At 34.9% G+C, this 14159-nt stretch overlaps 1 protein-coding gene across 4 annotated transcripts in view; it reads left to right on the top strand.

Moving 5' to 3' along the window:
• The window catches only part of LOC143920192 (calmodulin-binding transcription activator 2-like), a 328881-nt gene that overhangs the window by 191732 nt on the left and 122990 nt on the right, over positions 1-14159 (top strand). For all 4 annotated transcript variants that reach the window (XM_077442928.1, XM_077442927.1, XM_077442929.1 and 1 more), the window contains exon 4: positions 14013-14080. In XM_077442928.1, coding sequence (XP_077299054.1) covers positions 14013-14080 — 68 coding nt within the window. The remainder of the gene's footprint in view (positions 1-14012; positions 14081-14159) is intronic.

Here is a 14159-nt window from a genome sequence, read left to right as displayed (position 1 = left end):
TCGAACCCAATAATCTATTGGTGCTTAACATAAACGCAACTACCGAGTCATAGTGCTGGCTACAATGTAATCATAATATACATACAATGTAATAATAATATACGTATTCAAAATAAGATTGACGATGCAAAATGTGGTCGTACATACAATTTACATTTGAGAAGCGTCGCTTCGTCCCCAATTTGTGACCCAAATCGTAAACAAATTACCGAAAATCTGATTCGTTAAATAATTTGAGCACACTCGGGCCCCGGCGCGTTGAATAACAGATTGGACGAGTTAAGGGCTCGTTCATCTCGAAAAACTTTTCTCCTATTCGGGTCACGGCCGCCCTTGAAACTTTATTCGTTTCATGTCTGCCGGAAGATGGTTTGCTGAACCCACCCCCCACCCCCGCCCCTTCTCCCGCGCCCCATCGTCTGAAATTTGCAAACTATTTCTCTTTCTGTCTGCGAAAAACGAAAAACAACAACTCGAGGTCGGATATGCGAGAGCTACGGAAGAATTATTCGAAGGAAAATGTTTGAGAATACGATACGCAGACATTAAGTTTATTTGCTTCTTCCTCTTATTATCTGTATTTCATTTTTCATTTCATAGTCAGTGTGTGATGTTTTCAACTGAGTGGTCATGGGCTCGTTCCCTGTCCCGGTGTTACTAGCCAGACCTTGGATGTGACTCCAGGTCGATCGTTTACTATCAGAGTTTGCCAATTTATCTGATTTCATTGAACAAATTGGCAACCTATCCTATCATATTTGGGCCAGCAGTATGACTCGGTGGTTGCATTTTTGTTAAGCACCGAGAGGTTGTCGGGTTCGATCCCGTGCTAATCTTTAATACTGCTGGATAGACTTGGATATTTGTGAAGTTTCTTATTAGATTTTGCCAATTTATCTGATTTTCATTGTTGAAACGGCAACTTATCTGGTTTTATTTTGCTCAGATTTATTTTGCTATGTCACCAATATCTGAATTTGATTTATGTACAATACGTAAACATTTATGTACAAGTCTAAATCCATAGATGTCTCAATCGATTAATTAATTAATTAATTGTTAATTTCGTGTTCTTCAGCCTCATGTTTTGTGATTTATGTAATAAAAATGCTGCAATTTTTGTAATTAATTGTCTAGGAAAGCGCATTGGGATTACCCTGTTAGGCCTTCCTGCTGTTTATCTATGTAAAATAAAATAAAATAAAATACAATTTCGCCATCTCTTTTGAAGCTATATTTCTAATGTGCCTTGATAGGTTGTTCCAAACCGACAATTATGGCTTTTATAAGTTTTGTATATGAATTCAAATATTTATTCAGACAGTGGTGGCAATTTAAGGGTTGGTAGAATTTGTGAAAAATCGTTTCAACAATTAAATTAGATAAATCTATGATAGGAAAAGATTGACTTGGAGTCACAAATATCCAAATTGCCGAGAAACACTGCAGACAAGATCTAACCAGGGCTCGAACCCGGGATCTCTCATTATCTAACAATATATGTATGCTAATTACTAAGTTATATGTACTTCTGGATATGTTAATAGATCCATAAAATGTTTCGCAACCTGGGCGAAGCTTAGCATTTCAAATACAAATGATGAAATAAATTCGATTAGCCAGCAGCATAGCTCGGACGTTAAGCTTCTGCTTACCGTCAAGAAGGTGCCGGGTTCTATCCCTGAATGAAAATGAATTTTTCAGAGTATGCTGTTGGTCAGACCTGGATTTGTGACTCCAGGTTGATCGTTTCCTATCAGAGTTTGCCAATTTTCTCTGATTTCATTGTTGAAACGGTTCCCGGAAAAAAAAAATTGGCTAAAAATCCTTCCTACCTACTATGTCACCACTATTTGAAATTTGATGGATGTACAATAAGAATTTATGTACAATTCATAGATGTCTCGTTAATTTGCGAGTTTTTTCAGTGTCTCGCAATTCAACGAATTATAATAAAAAATGCTGCATTTGTATTTGTAATTGGCCAGGAAGGCGCATTGGGATTTTCCTGTAAGGCCTTCCTGGTATATATGTAAAATAAAAAAAAAAAAAAAAAAAAAAAATGAAATTAAACCTTAGTTATAAGTATAGTACCTTGTATTTACTTTAGAAAACTATTTAATTAGTTTGTGTAGAGAATATGCACCTTCTTCTGGTTCTCTCCACGATTTTGTTGCGATCTGTCGATTTATTCATTTACATGTTTTGAAGTTTTGCCTAAAATGAAATATTTTAAACTGTCATTTACATAGCACATAGTAAATATAATACAGAAGAGCCTCGATTATCCGGACTAATTGGGGATGAAGGTAGAAGGTATGAATTATGAGGATAATGAAAAAATCACAGTTGACAGGAAAATGTATGTACATTCAGTATGAATATTTTTTTATTTGTCTACATTTACATATGTAATAACATGAAGATCAATATTAAATTATTATTTATTAAGAACTTCAATTATGGATTTTGGTTTAAAATTAGCTGTTATTTTTGAAGCTGCCAAATCGCGAATACTTAATACAATAATGGATTAGATATTGGCTGTCCAAATGATCGTCTTTGAATGAACCACATAAAATACACTCTTCGACTTCTTAATTTCCTGATTTTTTCACAACCTTACGCTCTGAGCTTCCATCTTCTGACATTAAAGAATCAGTAAACTTCATCATTTTTTCACTTTATTTTTTTATATCCGAGATCGTTGATGTTCCAACACCATATTCATTTGACAAAAATATACAAGAGACTTGTAAAAGACACCGCTTTTTAAAGCATTGATTATATCTAATTTGTTTTTTAATGACAATTCAACACGTTCTCTTTACATACCTCCTTTGCATTTCACATGGTTTTCGTGTTATTGGTAATTTTTATATCTCTTATCTCTTATCCGATCGTTTTCATACTTTGCCAAATTGCTCATTTTGGTCATCAATATACGTTAATGTATCGTCTGCCATTACGTTGGAGATAAAATATCGTATACAATGCGTATCAAATATCCACAATCTCGGGTACGGTGACGGCAAGCTACTATAATCTATCTTCAACCTTTTCGCCGTGATATGGACATTTTAGATTTTAATTGTTTAAACGCCTATAATTCACTTTATATTTTATAAAATTTGCTCTATAGGTTCTCGTTATCTCTAATATTTAAATATTTATAGTTTTAACTCTCATATGTTTATATAAATGTCAAATTTGGCGTCTAGCTTCATGTAATGTAATACACGATATATATTGATTTTTGGCCAAATATGTCAGATCTGACATTTCACTGTATATCTCTTCAGTAAGTTTTATCTGCGAGATAAGTAGTTATGTTGTATCTAATTGTTAATATGATTTACAATAAGCTTACATACATTTAGTTTTTTACAATAAGCTTACATACACACATCAGATACAATTATTTTTAGTTATCAGCTAATTTATTGTTTTCTTTCCCATATTGGTAATATTATTTTATTTAAAATAGCAAATTGCTAATGAATATATAACAAAAATAACAATTATAATTGTAACTACAAAATAACATAATATAATTAACAAAAAAAAAACTATAATTAGTAACTATAACATAAAATTATAATGCCAAACATTGCATTTATTAACCTATATAATTACATCATCTTCCACAAAGGTATCCATTAACACCTTTCAAGAAAGCACCAATGTTATTAGCACTTCTAATGTCCTCAGGAAGGGCATTATAGATTTGAACACCTCTGTGAAAGACACCTCCTGCAGTTCTTACTTTTTTTACTCTGCCTATAATTAATTTATTCCTATTTCTAGTTTTATAATTATGTAAATCTCTATTCCTAACTATGTAATTATTTAAATATTTAAATATTAAATTATTAAATATTCAATATATAATTTAAATATTATTAAAATAAAATATTTATATCGCGATCAAATTTTGAGTATTGAATTGTGAAGACATTGTAATTTCATTCGTAATGTACAAATTTAATTATTATTTTTTGCGATTTTCCTTTGAAATTTATTTTTCATATGAATCTGAGAACTAAGGTACTGCAGTACCTCAGTTAAACTGATTTTATTATGAAACTGTATCAAAATAATTTTCCACAAGCCGCCTCTTATAACTATTTCTACTTTCCTTCTTTACTGCACTGTTAATTTTATCAGTGGCGTGAAAGAAATAAGAGGAAGAGCCGAAGCATCATACATACGTAATGTACATCAAAGTGTAATGTAATATCGTATCGTGATGTTGTAATGTAATGTGAAATAACTATTTTCTGTCGATTTTTCATCGTCGGGGGATGGTGGGTGGGCTTCCGTTGCCAGACAAGTGTCACTTCCGGTATGGTGGGGGTGGGAAAGTAGAATACGGTGGTTTGCCGGCCGTTATTGCACTTTTACAACTGGCCATCATTTAACCCTTAACGGCCCTGCTCGATAGCATTTACCCCATATACGGTCTCGTATATCCTTCCTTCCCTCTCTCTCCGTGTACAATTAGGTCCTTTTAGGTTAGGTTCGAAGTGTCCTTGTCTCGTTCTCGCTGTAATTAGATTCGTTTTTAATTGCTTCCGGTCGTGTCGAAAGGATAACATCTCGAAGGGGTTTTGGCCGTTAATCTGATTGAATTAATGTCGTAATCGTTTGTCCTATTAACAGCTCGTTCGTCGTTTTGTTTTAGATGTATATTTATAGACATACATACATATATACATATGTACGTATATAACGTACAAATGTATCGTTTTGTATATGCATATGAATAGTATGTAATTGGAACCAAGATTTATTTATAGCTTTGATGAATACAACATGATAATTTATTTATACGATGGTTTGATATATATGTAGACTCATTACGTTGACTAATCTCATGTTCTATGTACTATACATATTTCCAAAGACAAGATATTTTACACTATTAACTGAGCTCACTTTTCATATTTCATTTTTTTCATTTATTGAACTAAAATTTCTAAATGAATGGGTTGGAAATACTTATATAAGAATGGAACCTTGGAAATACTTATTTATGGTTGAAATTTCCTTTGTAAGCTGTGTGCGAGCATACCTAGATTTTGAGGCCACGAAATTTAGCTATTATGTACATATATGTAATATATATGATGCAAATAAGGACGCAAGCACACATAGTGGTACGTGTTTTTGTTTTTTAGATAATTTTGCACATGTAAAAATACCGCTAGCACGCCTGATCTATGCTATGGTGATTCAGGTCGAAACTCACCCCCTGGAATTTTTTCGGTGATATTTTATCCTTGTATTTAGATTGATCGATTCAGTGTGCCCTAAATAATTCTTATCTTGATCACCTTTAAATTTTATCTTCCTGATATTAATCCTAAATTCATAATATTAATTCGTTCCCGTTTTTGGACAATTTTTTATAGTAAGATTCCCGAATATGCATACAATAAACTCTGAAAGTACCATCGTAATCGGTAGAGTGGTTTAGGAGCCTATACGAGACAGACAGACAAACAGACTTTCATTTATATATATATAGCCAGCAGTATGGCTTAATAGTAGCGTATGTTTAGCACCAAGTGATCAGTGGGTTCGATCCGTTATACTGCTGGTTAGATTTGGGGGTATTTGTGACTGCAAATCAATCGTTTCTTATCAGAGTTTGCCAATTTTATCCGATCATTGTTGAAACGTTTCCTCAAAATTGGCAAAAAATCATCTTTCCTGTTGTCACAAATCTTCTGTATTTATTGTGTGTATAATTTGTAAAAATTACGTACAAAATCTAAATCCATAGATGTCTCAATGGATTAATTGTTATTAATTAATTGATTAATTGTTATTTCGTGTTCTTCAGCTTCTGGAAATACAGTGATTTATGCAATAATAAAATGCTGTATTGATTGTTATTAATTGTTCGGGAAGGAGCATTGGGGTCTTGCTTTCAAGCCTTCCTGGTATATATATCTATGTAAAAATAAAAATACAAATATGTATGTTTATTAAGATTGAGTTAAGCATATTTATGTAAGGTAATAATGGACTTGTTAATTCTCTCTCTATTGGGGGGACCAATGTGCGTCGGTCACTTTACAGTGAATTACACATTCTTCTTGAAACCACCCTTTTATTTATAGGGTGTGTGCAAAATATGTGTGACACAATAAATTCGCGCTGTCTAAGATTTGGTGTGACGATAATGAAACGTCACGTGAACTGAATTGAAAGTCGCGTGCTTGACTTAAGTTTTACGTTAAGGGAAAAAGAGGGGGAGAGGAAGTGTTTATCTGATACTTTTGTATAAATTATAAAGGTCGACGGAGCATGATTTGGCAATGTGATAATTTGTTGTGCGTGATTTTTTTCATAAGGGCATATTTATACAAGATTGTTGCCGTGTCTGTGGTCATGGCCGGGTCGTGAAAGGCTACTTAATTCAAATCAACTGTCGTCTATCAAATATAGTGACGGTTCATATAAATCGGCATCCCCTCAACTAGTTTGAATGTGCTCATTGTTGTTGGAAATATGCGCGTGTGTATATTATACGTGACTTACGAGCAACTTGGTGGGGGACTTTGTTGCGCGACCAGAGCAAATGTATACAGTTGTATGGAGCATTCCGCACCGGGAAACTCACCGGTTGCCCAAGCGATAAAGTTACCTGATCAGCGAGAACGGCTGTCAGCGTTAGGTCTGGTCATGGTGATTTTATATCCTGGCGTTAATGGTGGAATCGGATCCTCGTCAAACCATCGAGGAATTAACGTTGAAGATTGGCTGTCCATGGTCTATAGTTCAAGATCAGCCTTGTCGCATAGAAAAATTGCACAAACAGGGATTTTGGAAATATGTTTTAGATTACTTTTGGGTCCTCCTAATACATATGTATGTCTAGTGCACTCAGCGCAAAGCGAAACGCACCACTAACATCTCATGAAAAAAAATTTTTATCCACAATATTCATCTTTGATTTGTATGTTGCTGTACTTTTTGAAATGTATTCATTTTTATTTACATATTAGCCACAGTGACATTACAGAATACTCTAATGGTGCTTACGGACTAAACTAACGACGATTTTGGGCCAACTTTTTAACCAGCAGTAGCGTACAAAATATCGAAATAAAAATTAAATTTTAAAATGGAAATTAAATATCAAAATCAAGCTAAAGAGCGAGATTGAGCTAAAATTAGATCATCGTTTATGTTTTGAATTACAACAATGTTTTGAATTTCGACGATACCGCATTTAAAACCAGAGAAATATTATAATTTCTCTGATTACGAGCGAACAAAAATATTGTTAAAGTCGTCACGAGATGTTACTGTATTTCCACGTGGATGATCGATAAAAAAAAAAAATTCATAAAAAAACGCGGTGTCGGATGTCGGTGATTTGTCAAAGGGTTTTTTTCTTTCGTCGAAATAAAATTAATAATCACACATTATCCGATAAATTTTACCACTGAATTTAATTACTTGATTTATTTCGACGAGAGAAACAATTGAAGAATAAAAAAATCCGTTGATGTGACCGACAACACCCCGGGTTAGCAAAAATCGTTGGATCACCCATACTAATACATGATATATTCTCAGTAACTGCGCATTACGGGGAAGTAAAAATAATAATTCTTTGATTTTTTTTCGATCTTAGTGCGTATCTTCGTAAGTCAAAACATCTTCGACAAACAAAAGTCGAGGATTACCTGTATGTGATTGTTGATGATCTAATTTTAGGTCAATCTCGAAAATTTATTTAAATTGTGCATGTTCTGTTTTAACTTTCAATATTTAATTTTAGTTTTAATATAATGATTATAATTTTATTTTGATACTTGAATTTAATTTTAATATAATAATAATAGTTTTAATTTTGATATTTAATTTCAATTTTTAAATTTAATTTTTATTTCGATATTTTGTACGCTACTGGTTTTTAAAGTTGGCCTGTGGGCCGTTCGTTGGCTTGGTGCGTACGCACCATAACGCATCACTATGACCAGACAATATAATACAAATACTATATATAAGAAAATTAGCGAGACATCTACATACATATGCTAAAGATAATAAATTTTTGAAATCATATTCAAATAGTGGTGACATAGTGGGTAGGATGATTTTTGCCAATTTGATGGAGGAACCGCTTCAACAATGAAATCAGATAAATTGGAAAACTCTGATAGGAAACGATCGACTTGGAGTCAATTCTGACCAGCAGCATTAAAGATTATACTCAGAATAAATTCTTTTCAATCTCGGTCAGCTCATGGGATCCAACCCGGCAACCGCTCGGTGCTTAGTATCAACGCTATCTTTTCTTTTCTTACCTTTTCCTTTATTTCTCTTTAAATTTATGTAAGTTTATACATAGTTTTTAATAGAACAGTGATGTGTGGTTGCTTTAGTGCTATTGCCGGACAACCGTCTCGTTCTCCTACGAAAGGGTCTCTCAAACTGTATTCGTTGGGAGGGAGGGGGGGGGGTGGCCTCATGTAAACGGCTTTATTGGTTGACCTCTAAAGTGGGCTTATAATATCAACGCAACCACCGAGCCTGGTAAAAATAAAAAAGAAAATGCTCAGATGAAGTGCGCCCACCGTGCAACGAACACGTAGTTCCAGTACGTCATGAAAGCCAATCGAACCGTAAACATTCCTCGAGGCGAACGGAAAATAAAGTTGTCGGTTATGCGAACACCACACCATACATACTTTAGGTATACACATGTGTGGAAGTATATATGGAAGTGGTGAATATTTAAAGGGGAGACATCTTCGAGTGACCGTCCCCGGAGCACGGGCCGTCGGTTTTTCTCCGCTGACAAACCGTGTGTGCATTCGCCTTATGCATTTTCCAAGAGAACGGCCCTGATCGAACGTTCAACCGCCACCCCCCGTGCCCACTTCCGGTTTGTTTATTGCGTGACAACTGCCCCTCTGCTCGGCGTATACACACGAGTGTGTTCGTCCCCGACTACGTGCATTTTCCTCTTCGTATCGACTGTTGTTCGGTTTTTATGCGCGCCTCGGATTGGAAGTTGTCTCGTCGGATGTGTTGTGGCGATTCGCACGGAAGCCGTCGTACGGGCGGATATGTTCCTCTGGAAGAATTGCGCGAATCCATTATTTGGTATTGTTGTGAATTAAAAATAAATCCCCAACATCAATACAAGACCCTCAACCCTAAGGGTCAGGCCGCACCGCTCAACTCGCGAACAACTTGGTTGAGGGCGACCAGACCAATGCATGCAGGTAGATGGGACATACTATTCCCATATATATTCTGGCCTATTCGGGCCAGAACTAATGTGCTTGATGACTCACCCCTTTCAAGAGCCATTCGACTATTTAACCTGCTTTCTGGGAGCCTTGATGTTTTTACTTCATCATACAGTTCTGTCAGGCAGCATATTTTAAATGACTTCTAGCTACATACATATTTACACATGCTGTTTTCATTTTGTAATTTTATTATTTAGCATAATGTGTATGTATGTTGGTTTTATCTTTATTTATATATGTATGCTATTTTTTATTTATATATATATATATATATATATATATATATATATATATATATATATATATATATATATATATATATATATATATATATATATATATATATATATATATATATATGTGAGTAATTTATCTTTATTTATGTGTATTTATGTGTTTATGTGTATATGCATGTATAATGTTTGTATGTAATGTATGTGTATGTGTATATGTATATGTGTATGTATGTATATGTGAATATATATATATATATATATATATATATATATATATATATATATATATATATATATATATATATGTGTAGGTGTGTATGTATGTATATGTATATATGTGTATTTTTATATTTATGAATGTATGTATGTGTATTTGTGTATACGTGTAAGAATTTGTGTATATATGGATGGTGTACATATATGTTTATATAATTGTCTTTGGCCAGGAAGGTGCATTGGGTTTACCTGTTAGGCCTTCTTGGTGTAAATTAAATAAATAAAAAAATAAAAAATAAAATACCGCACACGTCACCTTGTTTGTCGCACACATTTCCATACATTTTTTCGTGTCGCGCGACTAGTCGGCCGACAAAGTTGCACGGTGCGGCCCGGCCCTAAATATGATACCTTTAACGCTAGGACCTTCATCTTCATCAAAAAGGTTTTCCTTTTGTGACATCAATATTCCCACCCTCAAAATTTTATTTTTATTTCAATAAAACATGTACGCATACATGCCTTTACAGATCGCTCCAATGCGACGAGTGTATTAATACAGATAAAATATGAGCAATACAATCAATACAAGTGTTTATACGATGCGAATTCATACCGTGACATCTATTGAGAATTGTTTTCAACATTTTATTAAGATAGGAAAGGAGATGCCAATTTTACAGGAACCGTTTCAATGAAAATCAGAAAAAATTGGCAAACTCTGATAGGAGTTACAAACCAAGGTCTGGCCAGGAGCTGCTAGTGGGAATCGAACCATGACAACTCTGTTCGAAAGCATAATCACTAGTCCACGCTGCTGTTTACGATGTGTTCTGTGAACATTAAGTCCTCTGCTTTCGATGTGTTCCCTTTTGTCCTCAACGTGAAGTCCCATGCCCTGATTTGATACACTTCGCTTTCTTATTGGTAATCCCTGCCTTCGATGTATTACCTTTTGTCGTCAATGTGAAATCGTTTGCTCTCTATGTGATGTGCTACGTACGCCTTTGAGGTGATGCTTTCTGCCCTCAACATGAGGCTCTCTACTCTAGTCTTCAACCTTCATCCTCGTCACGCGGTCTTCTTTTCGCGACAACAACTCTTCCACCCAAAAAATGAAGCTCTCTGCTCCCATATTTGATAATCCGCTTTTGATGTGTTCCCCTTGTCCTCAATGTGTAGTCCTTTACCCTCAATATGATACACTTTGCTTTCTTATTGATACTCTCTGCCTTTGTCCTACATATGAAACCAATTGCTCTCTATATGATCATTTGTCTCAACACGAGGTTTTCTGCTTTAGTCTTCAACTTTCACCCTCATCCAAGGTCTTCTTTTCGCGACATCAACACTTTCACCATCAAAATGAAACCCTCTGCCCTCAATTTGACACTCTTTACTTTCGATGTATTACCTTCGTCTTCAACATGAAGCTCTTCTCCCTTAATATAAGCCATCTGCTTACGCTATTGGGTTTTCGTTCCGCGACATTAACTGTTCCATCCCTAATGTGATACTATAATATTTGCTCCAAAGATGATACCCTCCGTATTTGACATGTTGCCATTTGCCCTCAACCTGAAGCCCTCCGTTCTCAAAATGATGCACTACGCCCTTGATGTGATGTTTTTTGACCCAAACATAAGTTATTTTGCTCTCAACATGAGAACGTTAGCCTCTACATGAGGTTTTCTTCCCTTAACATTAGCTCTTCTACCTTTAACGAGATGCTTGATGTTCTAAATATGATCCACTTTTGATATAAAAAGACACCTACAGGCTTTTTGCTCTCGGCACAAAATTTTTCTTAGATATAACTTAAGTCGGCAATTACTGACAATTTTTTCGACAGGTTGTATTACGTCACAACAAGTACTAACATATGTGTCATTTGCTTCCGTATTTCGCGCATTAATATACACATATATGTAAATATATCATATTATTGTAAAGAACGCGTATAGACCATCACAAAATACATTGATACCGTCATTATTGTCAACACATTTACATTTCTGACGGAATTATATTTTTTACGGAATGAATTACGTACTTTTTGAGACCGTCTGAGAATTTTACATCGTAAAATTTCAGCATTGCACTGTCAAAGTGCACCCGAGAATCCCCCCAGTGTTGTTTCACTGTTGTTTTACTACATTTCATCCCCGAACTATGATATAATAAAGGGTTGTTTTATTCACGTGTCGCTCTCTTTCTGGCAAAACATGCATTGAAAAACTACACTGACCGTGGCTCGGTGAAATTTTTCACGTTGCACTGTCAGAATGTATCGCGTTACGTTGTGGGAGAATTAAAAAAAAAAAAGTGCCGCTGTATAATTTTTTTCGGCGAGAACTCGCACTTTGTAAGATTAAACTATGGCAATAAAGCGATCCGGCGCGATTTATGATTCAAGAGAGATTTCGTTTGATGTTATTCCGTTCCGTGGAATTTAAGCGACGTTTGTGAATCTGTGATTTATCGCTGTTGGAGGAAGTAATGTCATAATTCTTCGAATAAATTATTTTAGTTGATTAATTTGATCTTTCTATTTTGTATTACTAAGAAGAAATATCTTTTATATATAAATTAGTTGACATATAAAAATTGGGCGTATGCTAAGTCACGAACGCTAAAAGTAAAACTTTCGAATTTGGGGATGAATGAAATAATAAAGCCAGTGGGGGGGGGGGGGGGGGGGGTGTCAATGGTATGACAGTACTGCTTGACAAGGGCACATGTATTTACATATTTATTCGATATTTTATTATACAACGTGAACGAACTACATAGTCTTTACAATAGGTACATTTTAATACTAAATATTAGAACCTCAAATATTGTACTGACAAATAGGTAATGTGCATAATACATATTCGATGGCATTACAATCGGTTGTTTAATTTTATTTCAATCGAACATGTATGTGCACTCGGCTTTACAGATCGCTGCAAAGCGACGAGTGTACTAATACAGATACAAGCATTTTTAATACAATGCGGATTCATGCAAATATCATCCACAGTGACATCTATGAACATCTTTTTGCAGCATTTTATTATAGAAATTGTCGAACCTCAAGACCCTGAATAACTTGATATTTGCAAGAGAGATTGGAAAGGATATGCCAATTTACAGGAACGGTTTAGTGAAAATCAGAAAAATTGACAAACTCTGAAAGGAAACGATTGACCTGTAGTCACAAACTGAAGTCTGGCCAACAGCTACTAGTGGGAATCGAACCGTGACCAGTCCGCTTGAAAGCATAATATACTAACCACGCTACTGATTATGAAATTAAATGAAGCAGAAATACTCATTAGCAAAAGGCGATTTCAATAAGGCTTTGTTTACTATATAATTTTCTCAAAAAATTGATCATTATTTCATCCCCTCTCTACGTCAACACGCCTCTCTTCCATATCCCCTTTCTGCTCGATGCTATAATCAGGTAACGGATAGTGATTATGGTAATATACTTTTGGATATTTATGGCTTTTGTTAACTTCTTGAAAAAACCTTTGTATTTGCTTGCTTGCATACAGCACTGTTGGAACGTGTATTGTTATTTGTCATTGCCCTAATGACCATCTCTCCTACAATTTTAAGTTTTCGTTATGGCTCAATTCCTACATTTAAATTGTATTCACCTACATACATATACTAGCAGCGTGGACTAGTGGTTAGCATATTGTGCTTTCGAGCGGAGTGGTCACGGTTCGACTCCTGCTAGTAGCTGTTGGCCATACGTTGGTTTGTGACTCCAGATCGATCGTTTCCTTTCGGAGTTCAGCCAAAAATCAGTCAGCCAATAGTCCGTTGGCCTAAAGTTCATCAGCCAAAAGTCCGCGCAGGCATTTACCTATATTCATAAGAAAAATGACAGAATTCCTAAATGTTATTTATATTTTCGACCATTGTGGGCTTGTGGCATTACAAGAAGAATCTAATGCGCCACAATGGTCTACATAAGAAAACATGAAAATACAAAACACAAAATAAACAGCAAAAGCAGAAAAAAAACATACGTATGCATGTCTGTATATAATTACTAACATTGTAACAAGTCATATGTTATGTTATATTCATATTAGTATTATTAGGTGAAACCCGTTCTGTAGGTCAAAGCCGTTTGTCATACAGTTTGCCTTCAGCACTTGCTTATTACAGCTGGCGTGTGCAAACTGGGTCCTTGTTTCCTGTGGATTATCCTTTGCATGTTCTTTGTTGTATAATTAATAAAATGAAATTAATTCAACCTCATTTTGTGTCTTTACAGGAGATTGCGGCTATCCTAATAAGCTTTGATCGGCATTCAGAATGGCAGTCCAAAGAAGTCAAAATAAGGTAAGTCAACACATTTTAAACATTCACCGAACCAATTTGCATTTATTCAGTACAAAATGACAGAACTCAATTTGACCTC

Source organism: Arctopsyche grandis, chromosome 12 (genome assembly GCF_051622035.1).
Source record: "Arctopsyche grandis isolate Sample6627 chromosome 12, ASM5162203v2, whole genome shotgun sequence".
Lineage (NCBI taxonomy): Eukaryota > Metazoa > Arthropoda > Insecta > Trichoptera > Hydropsychidae > Arctopsyche > Arctopsyche grandis.
Note: the sequence above shows the minus strand (reverse complement) of the source record. Positions and strands in the feature narration are given on the sequence as shown.